The 18444-nt window shown below is 34.3% G+C and overlaps 3 protein-coding genes across 4 annotated transcripts; 2 read left to right on the top strand and 1 right to left on the bottom strand.

Moving 5' to 3' along the window:
- Positions 1–1790: 1790 nt before the first annotated feature.
- LOC132632265 (uncharacterized) lies at positions 1791–7696 on the top strand. Its single transcript, XM_060348127.1, has 5 exons — positions 1791–1948; positions 2852–2990; positions 5473–5572; positions 7167–7250; positions 7360–7696. The coding sequence occupies exons 1-5, from the start codon at positions 1927–1929 to the stop codon at positions 7492–7494; spliced, it is 480 nt and encodes a 159-aa protein (XP_060204110.1). The 5' UTR covers positions 1791–1926; the 3' UTR covers positions 7495–7696.
- A 1020-nt stretch (positions 7697–8716) lies between these two features.
- On the top strand, positions 8717–13782 carry LOC132632266 (uncharacterized). 2 transcript variants are annotated; one of them, XM_060348128.1, is made up of 6 exons: positions 8717–9590; positions 10756–10833; positions 10992–11067; positions 11538–11611; positions 11705–11775; positions 13407–13782. In XM_060348128.1, exons 1-6 carry the CDS (start codon positions 9555–9557, stop codon positions 13447–13449), a joined length of 378 nt encoding a protein of 125 aa, XP_060204111.1. In that variant the 5' UTR covers positions 8717–9554; the 3' UTR covers positions 13450–13782. The 2 variants fall into 2 exon arrangements, with proteins under 2 accessions (XP_060204111.1, XP_060204112.1); XM_060348129.1 differs by lacking the exon at positions 10756–10833 and having other exon boundaries at positions 8719–9590.
- A 3440-nt stretch (positions 13783–17222) lies between these two features.
- On the bottom strand, positions 17223–18150 carry LOC132632264 (putative gamma-glutamylcyclotransferase At3g02910). Its single transcript, XM_060348125.1, has one exon. The coding sequence runs from the start codon at positions 18047–18049 to the stop codon at positions 17450–17452; it is 600 nt and encodes a 199-aa protein (XP_060204108.1). The 5' UTR covers positions 18050–18150; the 3' UTR covers positions 17223–17449.
- Between the last annotated feature and the right edge of the window lie 294 nt (positions 18151–18444).

Below are 18444 nucleotides of genomic sequence, written 5' to 3'. Positions count from 1 at the left end.
TTGAGGACGAGTTCAGGGGTTCAATAGTAACAACACTTAGTTGAGGTATCAAAATGAAAAAATAAGCAAGTTTAGGGGGCTGCATATGCATCAAGCCATTAGTTTTTGTCCAACTATAGTAAATGAGATACTCCATCCATTCACTTTTACTTGTTCACTTTTGACTATGCATACCTTTTAAGAAATAATAAATGAAGTGCATAATTTACCAATTGGTGCATATTTATTGGATTTGAAAAATGATTTGAAGTGAATATTTAATACTATGGATAAAACAAGAAAAAAAAAATTATCTTCTCTTGATATGCTAAAAGTGACAAGTAAAAGTGAAAATTTATTTTTATAATACTAAACAAGTAAAAGTGAATGGAGGGAGTATACGAGTATTGCCTGGGATACACAAATGACCGAAATGTCAAATTTTTAGCTTAAAGTTCGCAAATGACGAAAAACTTTTGAAACAAAAGAAATTTTAAAAAGATTATGTATATGAAACAAACAAAAAATACAACTACCCGTAGTGAGGAACTTTTGACGTTTCCGTCATTTGTAGTTTCTGAGCAACTTACACATGGTTTATTTATTTTAATGGTACAAAAATTAATTTTGTGATTTTACATTTAAAAACTAGAATTATTTTAATTAGAAAAAAATATTATGATATTATTGCTATAGTGAATAAAATTCAACGACTAAATGTGAAGTTAATTCCAAAAATTATTGTAGGGAGTATCAGCCCCAAACACGTGGCACTTGAAGGACTTGCGAGTTTAAAATTGGACGGTCACATATTTGTACTTTAGATTTTAGTCGTTCTTTTTGAGAGAGAAAAATATTACGTACATTATTTTGCTACCTTTTTACTTGAAGATAAAGAAGGAACGCACATTTAAAAGATGTATACGTATAATCTATTCCAGTTAATTTAGAATCAATACGCTAATATTGTCTTACTCGTATGGCAAACTGAAAAATGAGTTTGTGGACTACACTTTGTAATGTCCGATAATAACAATAATAAATATTTATTCATACTCGATGCTTATATTAAGTAATTTAATAAGGTAAAAATTCGTGTTACTTAATCATGATAAAAAAAATGCTACAAATTTATATGCAAACGCATAAACTATTAATCTATTCACTTGATATAAATAAAGTGTGGATAAATTTTTATTGTACCCACAACTATGTGCTAGCTTCGGTTTTATCGCCAGACGCGAAGATGAAGGTGATATGAACTATGTTCACCTTTCTTTTCTTTTTGCCTTAAAATATCCTGGCCAAAGAAAAAGATAATCTATTTTTTTTATTGCTTAGCGACCAATTAAAATTTCCTGTGAATAAATATTGGAAATACTAATTCTTTTTGGTATATGTAGGTCGATTGATTAAGTCACTCCATCCGTTCACTTTACTTGTTCACTATTTCAAAAATAAACTTTTACTTTTAATTATCCACTTTCACATATCAAAAGAAAAATATTTTTATTTTTATTTTACCCTTAACATTAATTACTCATTTCACATCATTTTTCAAATTTATTAAGAAATTATACATCAATTAATATGAGTATTATGATAAAATATGGACATCATTTATTAAAAAGTGCGCAAAATGTATAGTCAACAAATAAAAGTGAACGGAGGTAGTATAAGAAACAATAATTAAAAGTGTGTATTATTAGTGGACACAATTAGTTTTTATACCTATCCTTGTATGCAAGTATAATATAATTGGCTCCTTATCTGATTTTGAAAAAAAGAAAAAAAAAAAAAAAAAAGAGCTTTTTATATCTATCCATGTATAATTAAAAAAAATAAAAATAATCTCATCTCTAGAGAAAAAAGAAAAAAGGAAAATCATCATTTTGTTCTTTCAGTGTTTGTATCAACTGCTCAGCCTCGTATCTCTTTGTTGGTCTCATGGCGACGTTTTCTTTGTCAGGTACAAACTGTTTGGATCTTTCGATGTCATTACAAACTGTTAATTCTGATTAGTTTGCTATGTTATCGGCGTTGCTGAAGTTAGAATTGTGCTTTACGAATCTATATATCGTGATCTCTAAATTTATATTACTGAAAAATACTTGACGTCTTTGTAGTTCAATGTATTAGAAATACTCTCTATTTCATTATCTTTCCTTTCATGGTCTGTTAGTCTCGTTTTTGGAGTTATAAAGATCTAAGTTTGAGCTAATCAACTCAAAGTACAACTCTCTAAGGCTGTTTCGTTTATGATATATATATAGAGATCCCAAGTGTTTATTTATGTATTATTTAGGTAGTATATAGTTTCATATTCTTCGGTGTGTATTACTTCATTTGTGTTGTCTTATTTGTCTTGCAATCCTGTATTACTTCATTTCTTTTGAGCCGAGGGTCTATTCGAAACAAACTCTACCCCACAAAGGTAGGGGTAAGGCCTGCATACGTCCTATCCTCTCCAGACCCCATTTGTGGGATTACACTGGGTATGTTATTATTGTTGTTGTTGTTGTAGAGATCCCAAGTGTTATTTCTCATTAAAATCTTGTGATTTTCATCCTTCAAAGTCATGTTCACTTGGTCTCCTGCCCTCACCTTGTAGTTTTAATTTGCATCTTTGGAGTTTCCTCAACTGCTATGTCAAGTACTTCACTAGAATAAGAATCTTTTTTTTTTTTTTGGTCATTATCCTTTTGTTCTAGTTCTGTATGATTGAAGAGAATACCAAACATCTCTTGCCGTATTGGTGAACTGCTAGTATTAATTTGGCAATGGATCTCTGATTGTGAACTAGGGATACATTTTTTTTTATTGCTTGATATTGGAATATCTGTTTGAGATGCTTTTTCTTAATTTAAATTAGGTGCGACTCATGTCAAAGCATGCGAAGCTTGGTCTGCTAAGTCGTCCTCGTTTGTCAAGACACCTATGATAGCTATTCAAAGGAAATCAAACTCTCAAGGAATGAAAACCAGCAAGTTGTCTGTTCGTGCAAACTACAGGTATTCCATTTGTGTATTCTTATATGATATATCCTACTGCCCACTTATAAAGAAAAAATCTGCTCTTGATTATTTTCAATGAATTGAGACCATTTGTCCTTAGTTTTTGGCCTGATCCACATGATTGATAAGCGTAGATATAACTAATGGCTGTTACTGTTGTAAAAAAAAAAAGAGAAGAGGAACAATTGACTAGCAAGGTTGTTTTCTAATCTTCCTCTAACAATTTCTTATAAGTATGTTGCAGTTCCTAGAGCTGGATGAACTCATAATAAATGTAATGGATGTCTTGTTCCTTTCCAAGGGGGCCGTTCTTTTATTTGTATAACTTGCAGATTCTTTGGCGCCCTGAATTACAGTCATATATATTTAATTTGACTGCTTTAAGTTGGGTCTCTTCTCCCCGTGTCCTCTTTAAGTTTGCATTTCCTTAAAAATGGAAGGCACCTATCATAAACAGGTCCTGGCCATTAAGAGGAAAGTAAGCAACATAATTACAAGTCCAGCAGATAAGTTACTTACCAAGCACCTGTATGTCTAGCCACCTGTACAATCCACCTCTTAAATTATTTACATCAGAAGTCAAATTTTAATGCGCGGCACATTTGTATTCACAAGTGATAAAGAGTTATGTAACCTATTTGTTTCGATATAATACAAACTCCTTTTCCTTTTCCCACCTGGCATAGTTGGTAGACATTTATAGGCTCTTAAACTTTTGGTGTTAACTAACTTGCATGTCTTTTTGTTAACTAACTTGCATGTCTTTTTCCCAGCTATCTATTTTGTTGCTACTATATGCAACCTTCGGTTAATGTTCTCACCGGTTGTTTTGCTTTCTCTTCATGGACTTGATGATTTGGATTCTTCCACTCTGTAATTCTTTCTCATTACTTGCAATTATATAGGTGTGATACAATAAGTGGAAATTTGCATATACCGAGTGATGTACACTCCAGAGAGATCAGTTCCTTTCCTTTTCTGTGCTCATAGGTTCTAGTTCTGAAATGATAAATCTACACCATCAGCATGTGATGTGCCCTAATTAGGAGTCAGGACTAATCCCTAACTGGAAAGATGCAGTTCTCTTTTCTCTCTCTACGCTTTTACTACATTCTGCAAAGGTGGGACACTGGAAGTGCTGATTATTTCTTCAATGGAAGCTTTTCCCTTGCACTCTCATTTTCAGATAACTAGCCAGGAGGGAACACTTTTTTTTTTTTTTTTTTGATAAGGTAGCCAGGAGGGAACACTAGATTCACTTGCATCTTACCTGATTTTCTCAATGATAAATATTTGCTATAATCAAACTTTGAGATCACATGTTTGAAATGATGAAAGACATTGGTCAGAAATTATAATAAAGAAAAAAGAAACAAAATGGGAAAGACAGTCACAGATGACGCAATAACTATAAACCTACCCAGAAAGTAGCACTTATTGGAGGGAGACTTTGTGAAAACCATTATTCTAAACCTGTTTGATTGAAATTTGAACCTCCCATGGCTTATTGGCTTCTGAATTTGTATGGAGCCATGAATTCCAGGTAGATTTTATCAAGAAAATTACAATTGGAAGTAGATTTCTCTTTCACCTACCCAGAAAGTAGCACTTATTGGAGGGAGACTTTGTGAAAACCATTATTCTAAACCTGTTTGATTGAAATTTGAACCTCCCATGGCTTATTGGCTTCTGAATTTGTATGGAGCCATGAATTCCAGGTAGATTTTATCAAGAAAATTACAATTCGAAGTAGATTTCTCTTTCAATCAAACTTTGAATCAATTAACTGGAGATATTAGATGACTGATGGGGAGAGATATGAGATCTTTTGAAGGTGCGATGTAAGATAGATTGCAACAGGTAGAAGCTGATGACTAGGAGACCTGCCTTGGTGGCTGAACTTCAACTTGGCTCTTGAGTAGGATTCTCCGATTTTATGCCCGTGAGTCTTTTAAGTGGAGAATGGTAGAAGGTAATTTTGGTTTTACACATTTAGGAGACACCAAGAAAGTTACTCTTGTTGCTGGGGCTCTATTACTATGGATAAAGACAAAGATGATATCTCACGACAAATGTCACATTAGAAGCTTGCTGTTCACTTTGGCATTCCTTTTGGATAAGTAGCAAGTTTCAGCTTAATTTTTGTAATGTTTCTTTGTTCTTCTGAATTCATTTTTAGCCTGTTAACTTATGATGCACCTTAAAAACTAAAAAAGCTATATTTTTTTAGGATCACAGATTCGAAATTAATGTGATGTTTCCTAGGCTAACTTGGTAAGAAAGTAGTTGAGGGTACACTACCTGTTTAGATTAACGATGACATATGGAGCCGTTTAGCGCATGATATTGCTGAGTCAATTTCCCTCAATACCTTTTAATTACTTATCCAATCATATGTAATTACAATTTCTGAAGTTGTTGTCACTGACCTGTCCATGTATGCTCAATTGGTATTTTCAATTCTTCCCGTTGCATGCAGTGATCAAAGAGGTAGAGGTGGCAGGGGTGGCGATTTTGTTGCTGGTTTCCTTTTGGGAGGCGCAATATTTGGAACACTTGGCTATGTATTTGCTCCCCAGGTAATTATAGTGTTGTCTCTTGGTATCAACTTGAAATCTGAATCCGTAACACTAATGTGCTTGTTAGGTATGGTAGACATTGTTAACTGACTTGTCTCTTACTCTCTGGGTCAAAGAAGTCATGCTGAGCATGTATGTGCCATACTAGGCATGATTCTGTGGTTTTTTGATAAGGGAGGCTTGCACCAGCTATTATCCTGAAGAGGATATGGTTAGTGGACCTTCATTAAAACCACATACAAGCTTCAGGAGGGTGCATATGATGCAATATCATCTAGGTCTATCATCTCTGATTAACAGATCCTATACAGGCTAGATTTTCAAATAGAATAAAGCTAGATGCTTACATAGAGGCGTAGTGCTGAAGAGGTTCTTAGTATATGGAGTCTTGTCTGTAGTTTACTAGTCGTGGTTTGCTCTGATGTCCTATCTATTTCTTCTTTTTCTTGTTGGATTTGAGTTTATGCTTTATTTGTGAGATATATAGTTAATAGAATATGTCCAATCATAGTCGTTACCAATTTCAAAAAAAATATAATATGTCCAATCATAGAGATGTGTCTTTATTAGCAGCATCAGAGGTTGATGCATGGATGGATCCAAAACTTTCCTCCTTTAGAAATTAGTATGTGGAATCCGCAAATCTCCAGTTTGTCATTTAAGTGATTGGGTCTCTTAGTTAGTAGCTGTTTTAAAACAAATTAAAGATCGATAAGATTATCTCTTCAAGACTGAGTTGGCAGGCCAGGGATTGGAGGAGAAGAAAGAAACTTCTCCATTTTGAAGCACTGGATTGAGTGTTTCCGTTATCATTTTGATGTCTTTTCTGAATTCAGAAGGCTACAACAAGTATCCTTCAGCCCGAAACATGTTGGAGTCGACTATATGAATTCGCACTGGCCATGTGCTAAAAAAAAGGAAACGTTGTGCGGATTGATGAGCATTGACTTTGATACTCTCCAGTTTTCATCTTTCAATGCACATGGATTTGATGAATAAGAAATCAGCAAGTTAAACAGTGTATAGGTGACTGTTTGGTGTAAATATTTTATGATAACTCCAATTTGTCAATCTTAATGTGTATTGAATGTGCCTATGAACTGCGAAAATATGCCATTGGAGGACATCAAGGAGGTTTTGTTACGATTTCAAAGGAGCTAAATTTCTTCAGAACTTCTTCCATAAGCGGCTTTTGCAATTGGTACCAATATTCTTAAGACAACCATGTACTTTTCCTATTCAGTAAAGGAAATATCGCTAATTCAAGGACTCCTAGAGTTAATGCTACTGTTTCGTTGATGAAGTACTGCATTTTGCAAATTTAGTTTACCCTATTTGGAAAGCTAATTTTCAACTTTAGGGAACTACTTATTTGTAGTAACATGTTGTAAACCCCTTCTGTGAAAGTAGAGTGTTTTCTAAATTGAATACAGCTTACATATGATCACATGTAGTACTATTATGTATTCTTGATGCCTGTTTATCCCTCATCATCCTTTCTTATTTCCTGAAAGGTCTGGGCTTCCCTCAAGTGTTATGGGTTTATGCTTGCTAATATAGTTTTGTGTTCCCTTTTTACCATCTGTGTTATTAGATACGGAGATCATTGCTCAATGAAGATGAATATGGTTTCCGGAAAGCCAAGAGACCAATGTACTATTATGATGAAGGTTTAGAGGTGAGAATGATACTTTTATTCTTTGCTTTGCAGTTCTGTATCCAAGTAGCACTTTTCTACTAATATGCTGGTAGGCTTATAATTTTGTTCTATCACTTGTTATATGCAGAAAACTAGAGAGACTTTGAACAAGAAGTTAGATCAACTGAATAATGCTATTGACAAAGTATCTTCAGGGCTGAGAGGTGGCAACAAAATGCCTCCAGTGCCTGTTGAGGAGGATATAGAAGAAGCTACTATGTGAGAACTTGTGTTCCTCCTAATGATCATAGGAAGTATACAGAGGAAATATGGGGCTATTGAAACAGTAAACAGATCATGAATTTTCTAGTATTACCAGATTTTTATTGTCTTTTGAAACTTTTGGAGAGGTTTAATTCTGGAGCTTGGAAAAACAAGAACAAAATATAAATTTCCAGCAGAAATGAAGCTTTTGTTTTGGTGGATGTGAGGAAGTTTAATGAAACTTTTTTTTTCACTTGAATAGTCCTCAAATTCGGTCCGGTCTTTCCCCAGACCCGCGCATAGGGGAGCTTAGTGCACTGGGCTGTCTTTTTTTTTTTTAAGGGTCCTCAAAGTCGTATTTTAATATTCCAAACACTGAATTTCAGCATTTGCAAATATTGAGGTTCGGTATTTAAAATGTTGAAATAAATATTTTGGTGTCGAGAAGCTAATATTTAGTACTCACTCCGTTTCAATTTATGTGAACTTATTTAACTGGGCACGACATTTAAGAAAGAGTGAAGACTTTTGAAATTTGTGGTTCAAAATAAGTCTTGAATATTTGTGTAGTTGAAAATCATTGCATAAAGTGAATTGATTTTCAAATTAGGAAAAAGGTGATTCATTTTAGCATAAATTAAAAAGGAAATAGGTTCACATAAAATGGAGTATTTGAAATATTGAAATGATATTTGATGTCCAAAGAATTCGCGGAGATTATTACCTCTGGGTGTTGCCCTTCAAAGCCAATGATTAGGCATTTGGTTGTATCTGACACAGCACGAAAATAGCCAAAATATTTATGTGACCTGGGACCAAAATGTTCTCTGCATTGGGGACCATTACATATCACGAGCCAACGTTGTAATAGTCCAATTTTCAATAACTGGAAGTAATGTTCGGATAAATGTTATTCATGACAAATATCACATTGAATAAAATTTTGAAGTTACATAAGATCTTGTTGAGAAAGGAACTTTAAAAAATATCACAACGATAAATTGAGGTCGAAACTTCTAAATTTATCGTACAATAAACAACCTTCCTATATTTTTTTGGGTTTCTCACCCATTTTCAGATGTCGTTTGGGAGCCCGACTGTAAATAAATAGCAAAGGTGACTTCATATTAGACTAACTACGTAAGACCTTCCTATCCTTAATACAATGTTCTTTTTGATTTATCATTACCTTATTTTTTTTTAAATTATATAACGATGAGAAATGGTACAATATATCAAAACGTTATGTTAATCAAAACAATACAATTATATAACAACCATCCAAATAAAGTGTAAAGGACCTTCCTATCCAATATCCAATTGTTTGTTGGACCGTCTTGTCACTGTCTAAACTGAAGTTATTTGTTTGTTTATATAGGAGATTTAGGTATTGTATATTTGTAATTAAGAAAAATTGAATAGGAGTCTTTCTCTCTCTATGGTATTCTTGCTTTAAGATACTCAGTTTAGAGGTGATTCTTGATCTTTTACCTCTTAGGAACCCTAATTTTACCTTAATCTTCCTAATTCCTATCTATTTGATTGAATTGTAACAAATTTACTAATAACGTAGTTCGTTTACACTTAATCACAATTAACAGTTTTCTTTTGTGACTTGTTCATTTGCTTTTTAAATTTTCTATCCCAGTTCAAATAGTATTTCAACAAGAGAGAAGGCGATTGCACAAGAATTCTTTTTGTTTAATTGTTTAAAATTTTCTATACAGAAAACAAGAAATATTTCAGTTCATCTCTCATAAAGTAAATAACTTTAACGACCCCCCCAAAAAAAAAAGAATCTTGAAAACAAAGTGAATTCATTTCTTAATTGAGTGTGTCTCTGTCGTCTGTTTATGATTGTCTCTGTCTCCTTTAAATTTCAACCATATTTTTCATAGGGTGAAAAATCTCAAATACTCAAAAAGATATTTGTTCCACGCATTTTATGTCCTTTTGTGATATTTTTTGTCAATATCTCCAGTTAGATATCTACTTGTCGAGTAATCACATCAAAGTTTCTAGTATAAAAGAATAAACATTATACTGAAATAGCAGTAAAGAACTAGTTTTTACAGCCGTATGGAAGACGATACTAAGACCACCTACAATTACAAGGTACTCTTCTTCTTCAATTTCATTTTCCTATTTCATTCTCTTCACATTTGCCCCCTTTTGTTTTCCCTATTTATTGTGTAGAAATGTCTCTAGGTTCATAGTTGTAGCACCATTTCATTTTATATATCCACAATACAAGAAATTGCTCTTTGTTATTACTACAGTTGCAATCTTGGAAGACTAATTCATAGCAACTTGTTTAGGATTTGATATTTGCTAGTTTCTTTAGCAATATGTTTTCTTGATTCTACTCAAAGTAGGTCTGATACTATTATTTATAGGGCTATTGCTAGCTATTTTCATATGTGGAGAACTGTTACGAATTACGATCATCCAGAGATGGATTGAGATTCATGAATGAGTAAATTATTTTCCATCATTTTAGAACTGATCCATTTCCTTCAGACCACTGCAGAAAAAGAAGCAATAAAATGCTTTAAAAACACCTCTTGAAACCAGTGTTTTCATTGGAGCAAGCGCTCTATTTTTCGATTTTATGTTTTCTCTGTGTCGAATATTTTCGGGTTTGTTCTACTCGTTTCAACCATTGGCATTATATTCAATGCGTTTTAGGTCACTCCTTATTATGATCTAGGCAACGGATTTGGAAAAAGGCCGATAACTCTCCCACATCCAGGGGTGGAGCTAGTAGGAGGAAAGAGGGTTCAATTGAATCCCCTTCGTAAAAAAATTATACTGTGCAATAGGGTAAAAATGTTTTTGGTTATATATAAACTGTTGAATCCCCTGACATAAGGGAAGACGCAAATGTAGAGGTAAAGGGGTTTCAAAAGTTGTTTTAAGTCGCAAGTTCAAATCTCAACGATGACATTCTAGTACATCGTAAATACCCTTATTTAAATTTTTGGCTTTGCCACTGCCCGCATACCTACTCTTAAACAAAAAGGAAATCTATGGTAGTATTATGTTTCCTCTAAAGAATCATTGCCAGTTTTCTTGGTGGCTAAGATTTGAGTAACATCAGGATTTTTCTTTTTCATCCTTAATATGACTGGTATATAGGAATTAGCATATCTATTCTGTGGTAAGGAGATTCTTTTCTTTCCAAATACTTTCTTTTAGCTGTAAACGATTATAGATTGTCATACGTTTTCCTAATTATGCTTGATGATCTCATGACCATATACCTTTTGCTTGTTTTAAGGATTATTACAAGATTCTTGAATTAGAATATGATGCATCCGATGAGAAGATCAGAGTAAACTATAGAAAACTTGCACTGGTTAGTCATCCATATTTCATTGAGCAGCACCTGCAACAGCTCCTCTATGTTTGAGTTGTCTCTCTGTCTCGTCCTCCCTCTTTGTGCAAGCATACATTTATTTAAGACAGCGTGTTCCTGACTGCAGTCATATCATTCACGTTGATTGACATGCGCAGAAGTGGCATCCTGACAAACACAAGTGTAATGATGAAGCAACCGCTAAATTTCAAGAGATTAATGAAGCTTATTCGGGTAGTTATTTTAGTTTTGGGTAATATTTTCATATATGATGCAGATAATTGCTAAGTGTCCTGCATGATTTAGCTAGAACTTAATCTGATCTCTTGATAATTTCACATTAACACCATGTGATGTCTTATTTTACTTAGATGTTTAGAGAAACAATGGTTTCGATGTTGTTTGCTTGAAGTAGCTTTATATTAATTGTATTGCCAGCATCAAATTCTCCCAACAAATTTATCATGGTCTATCAATCTGTATGTTGAGTTGTAATCCTGAAATCTATTTGCGTACCTATTTTAGAATTAGAAACTTGTTAATTTGGAGGCCAACTTTATACTTGTTGCACAATGTTTTTTGAATTTAGACTGAAAAAGAATATTGGAGCCTCAAGTGGAACATAACAATGTATTGTTAATGGGCGATTATTCACCACTTACATTATGCAGTCACTAATAGCTACCAATTTAAATTTATTGCAGTGTTAAGTGATTCTGATAAGAGACTTGACTATGATCTAAATGGAAACTATGAGATAAATAATTACACCTTGCCAGTAAGGACTTTCACACTTCCATCATGTTAATTTCCCTTGTTTGAGTTATGATGTTTTCACAATGCGTTCTGACTACTTGGTCGTCTGATACAGGAATATCTAGCCAGATTCAAAGGGATGATACTTACCTGTAATGGGCTTGGAATAAGTCAGGATCCAGTCTGGTGAGTGTTTGGTTCAGATTACTAAATGGAATTGTTCATTTGGCTCTAAACAATCTGCAGACTAGAAACTTAGTGACAATTTTAGGGTGTGTTCGGTAGGTCAAAATTTTTGGAAAATATTTTCTCTAGGAAAACAAGTTCCTTCAAAATGAGGAAAATGACTTCCCTAGTGGAAGTAGGGAAAACAAGTTCCACTAGTGGTATTCTACATTGATTGTGTTCTCCCCACCCTCCAGCACATCTCATCTTTACCCCCACCCATGTAGTCCCCATCTCCACCACCCCACACCCCTGCCTCCACCTCCACCTCCCATAGTATTTGTCTAGATTATATACAAATGCTTTTAGAATAATACTTTTTGCTCATATACACAAAAAAATAAGGAAGAAACTCATTTATTTTCCTTTTTTTAAAGAAAACATTTTCCTTCAATACCGAATACACCCTTAAAGAGCAATATCCTGTTATATTGTGACTAATTTTTTTCTTTTCCCTTGTAAAGGAATACTATGAACATTCTTTAGGGGGGTGGAGAGGGTATTAGATGCTTTTTTTTTTTAATAATCGTGGTGTCCGGGCCAACTTGTGCGCACCTCGACTAATTACACGAGGTACCTGCTACCTCCCAGTAAATTTGCCCACCAAGGCTTGAACAGATGGGAAGATATCACCTAGTGTTTTTTTCCTCCGCCGGAGAGTTGAACCTGAGACCTCGTAAATCTCAACCCATTTCATTGATCATTGGGCCACACCCTTGGGTGCATATTAGATGGATCTGTGTTGTAATTAGCAGTTCTCTTCAATTACTATCTTCGTGGTGCTACAAATTTGTATAAGGTGTTAAGCTATTTTGGCATGTCTTAAAATTCTATGATAACAACCAAAGGTATGGTCGAATGGTAAAGGTTCCCCCCGCCCCCTAGGTCTCAGGTTCGAGTCCTGGGAATGGTGTCCTCTTTGGTAGGGAATGCCTAAATACCCCCATATTGGGCTTTCTATGGTGTGAATCCAGATTAGTCGGGCTTGTGGGTTCCAAACACCGGATGGTTAAAAAAAAAAAAAAAATCTCTATTAGATTTGGTAAAGACTCTGAAGGTGTAAAAACTGTCAGACAAAACAATTATTTACACAAAATTTCTTTCTTGTCTGGCTTTTTTCTTTTTTAATGAATGGTGTTAATACACTGGAAACAGACTTAAGAGCACAGAGGAGTCATCCATATAAAAAGGCTACATTCTCTCTGGCTTATTAGATATGTCTGTTGGAGCTGTCTTTACCAGAAAAATAGTGTTTCTAAAGTTAAGAGTTAGCCACGACTGATGTGTAACAAAAACTTGAGCCTTTGACCGACTTTTGATGCTCTTTTGTTAAAAGTTGCTTACTTCTTGGATTTCCAAACAGATAATCACTTATTGTATGTTTACCGTACTACATTTTGAAATATGAGAGAATTGAGCAATGTTCTGCATAAGATATCTTGTAATAAAACCTAAATTTAGTGTTAATTCATGATGTAGCATATCAAGCGGCAACTTTGCTGTTGATTTTCATTCCATAAAATCAAATGAGAATCGATTCTACTCCTTTCGTAGTTTCGTGTCATAACACTGATAGTGAATTAACCATGCAGGTCAGAGCAATTAACAGAATTTAACAAGTTGATGGACAAATGAAAGAGGGTGGTCATCTTTTTTATCATCTTCACACTCGTCTTTCCTTTGGTACATCGCTTACCCTCCTAGATGTTTATGGTAGTAACCTTTTGTTAGTGACGAGATTTATGTCCTAAAGTTGAATATTCATGATCTCGCTCAAAGGTTTTCCAGAGCAACCATGTTGTATGTAATTGACAGGATATCTTTACCTAATGTGTTAATGCAATTCAGACAATTTCTACAGTGATCATGATTTGGTATTTACTGAATTCCCTTTAAAGCTCTTGTAAAATGTAGACTTTGTAAAAAAGTATACTGGAAATGTGATTATTAACATTTTTCCTTCCTCAAGGTTGTGTCAATTCACATGTAACATTAAATATTGAATCTTACTTTTACTACACCTCAGTCCAAAGCAAGTTGGGTCAGTTGTATGAGAATGCTCACTGGACTTAACAGATTAACCCAAAGTTGATGCCAGAAGCTACTTTTATTAATATCTAGAAAGTCTCATCTTTATTCCCCCTTTCTCAGAGATAATATGCATCATTTAATTGGATTTTAATATGTTTTCTCCCTTTTATGCTTGCATCCCATTTTGGTTTATGTTCCATCAAAATGTGACCTGTTCTATTGTGTTTAGATGGTCAAAGTTACCTTATTCAAACTACTCCCTGTGTGCCAATAAACTGATCTTCTTTCTTGATCCATTTCGAAAATCAGTTCAAAGTCATATTACACAATGTGCAATCTTATATAGTTTGGAACTTAATTCGACATCTTATTCAAATTCATATAAACTTTGTATTTTATGTGACTTAAAAACTTGATTTAACATCTTACCAAACTCAATATAATAATTTATTCGAACATTTTGCACTTAAAAACAACCGCCAAAGCCTAATTGGTTCTACTTTATTAGGAAGGAGGGTTGTTTGGGGATATATTGTTATTTCTCGAAGATAGCAGTGAGATTCAGATTTCCTTAAATGACCTCCAATCCTCCATATTAAAATATCAGCTTATATTTGCATGATAAATAGCAACAGGGAGTACCAACAAAATTGTATTCAATGGTAATGAATTGTCAGGTTCAAAATTTCTGGGGAGGCAAAAAATACGGAGTGATTTTTTTTTTCATTTGCCTCAGCCTTGGAGATCATAATGACCTAGTACTTGTGCTGGCGGGAGGTAGCAGGTAGTCATGTATATGAAGGAATTGTCGAGGTGTGCGCAGTTAGAAGTCTAGCTGCGGGTTCGACCGAACCCAATAGCTTTTGCTCAAACTTGTATTTGTATTAAGAAAATCACTAAATATTTAGACATATTAAAGTTAGAATCCAAATATTAGCACTTGCAGTGGTCTTTCTAGTATCCGCAATACATAAAGTTGCTCTGTTTCTACCGCGCAAGCTTTGCTTGAACACAAAAATGACTCTTTTGTCATTCTTTGTACAAATTAGTGTACGCATCACCTTGGCACGTAGGACAATAGATTCCAAAATTAGTTTGATTTTGCCTACAAATAGATAACGTACCGTACATATCTCCTGGCCTTAGTTGATGCTCTTATAAGTTGCCATTTTACAGACATTGCTGACCAAGCTTTGAGTGCTGTATAGAATTTTCTAAGTCAGGGTGACTTAATGTCTAATTTATTAGCTTAAGTAACAAACTCCCCTGGTGTATCAACTTGGGCTACCATTTTTTATTATAAATTCAATAGTTGGTAAAAAATTTGTGGTTGCAAAATTTGATCCAATATTTTCCTTAAGTTTCAGTAATTACTTTATCTCTTTTACCTCTTCAAGGCATCAACCTGTTAAGGGCAGCTTGGGCATTAACAAATGAAAATAGTTCCTATTTAGTTCAAGCATCACTAGCGATATAGTCGATTCATATTGCTGAGTGCTGACTTCCATTTATTTAGTATTGAGGCAAATTTATTGTTATTATTGTATGAGTGATGCAAAATGCGTGGATTCCATCAAAGGCATGGCATCAGTATATTGTCTTTTCTGTCTTTATTTTATTTAAACCGAATAAAATATTCTCTATTTTTTATTACTAATACATACATATAGGCACAAAAATGCCATCATCAGTTTAAGGGTCAAGCCTAAACTGAAACGCATCTAACAAATGGAGTAGTATATTAAGTGGGACCTTCTGCTACAATCTGATTCTGCTTGAATCTGTTGCACTGTGTGTGATTATGCCGTAATAAGAAGGTTTACTTGTCGGAGTTGGTGCCCGTTGAATCCTTCTACTTCATTTTCCTCTTTTTTTATTTTGCTCCCACTTGTGCCCGCTATTATGTCATTGGCCTGGTATTAATTCGAGGCAAATTTAGCCTATGAACTATGAATTCTTATGAACTTAAATGCACATAAGTGTGTTAAGAAATTCACTAAATTAAAATATAAAAATTATTTAATCAAGAGTAAAAGTTCATGAACTTCAAATTTTGAACCCGTTTTTGATAGTAATGATTCTTAAATGAACTACGCCATACGGTTGTTTCTCCCCTGATACTTTTGCTACTACTTTTTCTGTGATATTATTACTCTCGTTTAGAGTGTTGGTCTAATCACTCAACTAATCCACTCGCGGGGTGCATTTGGTATAGTAATAGTTTGCTAGTTGAGACTTTTCCCCTTCTTTAATAAAGCAAGTTCAACTATTATATTGATTACGTCAAGGCTTTTACTAGATAGGAGGGCTGAACAAAAGTCTCAGTACTAGCTTTAGTTTTCAGCAGACAACGGCGGTGAAGAATGAATGTTACACTAAATTATTCGCTGTCGTGCATTAAAGACAAAAGGTTGCATCATCTCATACTCAGAATTATACATTAATATTGAAAAATAGTGATGGACTAACAAAAAAGAATCAGAGAATCAGCTAACAACAGAAATAAATAAAGGACAAGCACATAAACATAACATACATCTGAAGAGACAGAGCTCTATAAGGTTAAAGTAATGAAGGTGTAGCTTTTTTGTATAATTCGATCATTAAGTGGTTCTTGAGAGAATTTAAGAGTCACTAGAGTATTAATATTCCCTCGTCAAATTAAGAAACTTCAGGTATAGTGAAATATACTAGCTTGCGATTAAACTATAGTTCGATCATAGCAACCATTCAAGACAAAATTGTTGAATTAAAAGATCAAACTTTAATATTGTCTTGACTGGTACTTAAATTCGGTTAAATTTAAGGCCGAATAGTTCAATAGACATCTTTACTTGTTTCATTTAACATCCTGCCCCGCTTACTCCACTGGATTTCGTCTAGACACGTCGTTTGGTAGATAGTTAAAATTATTCCGGAATTATAATTCCGGGACTAATTTATCTTATTTATTGGGATTATTTTATATCATCTAAAAGATGGTATAAAATAATCCCGGTATAAAATAATCTCAGTATAAGTGGGATAAGAAGATATAAGCTGGGATATTCCAGCACTAATTTTTGTACCATGTTTAGTACAAGGTATAAATTTATCTCAGGTATACCTTCTACCAAACATGATATAATAATTAGTGCTGGATATCCCAACTTATACCTTCTAACAAACGTAGAAGTATTGAAACACGCTATTTTGAACCCTCTGACCGTTGACCAAGCATATTTGACAATTGACTAGTAGATCTCTATGGGCTATTCGGCCTTGACATTGATTTTGTCGTGTAAAATCATATAGTAATAACTCTGCCTATCTGTCCCACAATCAATTGGAATTAAGATGCAGATGATCAACCAACATGGAAAACCATAAAGACAGTGTTGCTAAATTGTCGTTTCATACGCAGCAAATGAACTCATTATCACAAAATAGTACAAAGAGATCAAATCATTTGCTTTTGCAGTTTTCCAGAGACAGACAAAGAACCTGTCACACCTTCAGCATCAACATCTGTGATCTAACAAACTTATTATCAGTACCATAATAACAAAACTTAAAAGACAATATTAACCCATAATTATCAGTTCTTCCTAATTAAAAACAGAATTTAATGATTAACAACATCAATCGGAAGAGGAGCAGCATGAACATTTTTCTTGCTATAACAAGAATTAGGGTTATCTTTTTGATCTGATGAAGAAGAAATAAAAATCCCAATCTGCTCCAAGAATGTTAAATGTTGAGGCCTTTCTTTACGTTTCACATAGCCTTTCGCTTCTTTCTCAGAATAAACACTATAACCCTTTTCCCCATTCCTCTTCCACATCGCCTCCGCATAATTTCTATGCGCATAATACGCTTCCGCAACCACTTCATCGGGCTGGGCTTCGGGCCGGACTTTGATGGGGAGCCTCTCATAATGGGCTTTGGTAATCCCTTCTAATTCGTCCATGCGAATCAGCCCACGCGCGGAAACCGCGTAGAGCTCGCCCCACACGCGCTCGCCTGAACCTGGGAAATTGAGGAGGAATGGTACCCTGTAGGGCCCACAAACAAGAGGGAGTTTATCGACGGTTTGGTGTACGCCGAGGAAAGAAGCGTCGCCATTGGATATCATGTCTTGTAAGAGAACGTGATTTGAAAATCCCCTTTTTAGTGTTCCGTATGTGAATATAATTGTGCTTTTCTCTGCCCCTTCAGCCCCCATTGTTTACGATAAATTCACACAAGTATCAAAGAAAGCTAAAGAGGAGAGGAAAAAGGAAATTGAGGAAGAATAAGATGAAGAGGAAATTGAGGAGCAAGTGTTTGGTTTGGGGTGAATAAAAAGAGAAAAGAGTGGGGCCCACCAAAAATTTAAAAAGGTTTTTTTTTTAAGTGAAGAATATAAACGTCACAATTCATCACAACCACTATAAAAAGACTCTTGTACCCTTAATGAGATTTGGCTCCATAATTGATATTTCTCACCAAATCTTTTCCCTCCAAGACAAAATATTTATTACACTTAGCATGCTTAATCTTTTTATTCTTTCAACACTTAGAGATCATAAATTGATATTTTATAAATATTTTTTTATTCCCTCTAAAATGTCTACTTCT

This window comes from Lycium barbarum, chromosome 3 (genome assembly GCF_019175385.1).
Source record: "Lycium barbarum isolate Lr01 chromosome 3, ASM1917538v2, whole genome shotgun sequence".
Classification (NCBI taxonomy): domain Eukaryota; kingdom Viridiplantae; phylum Streptophyta; class Magnoliopsida; order Solanales; family Solanaceae; genus Lycium; species Lycium barbarum.
This window is presented reverse-complemented; position numbering and strand designations above follow the sequence as displayed.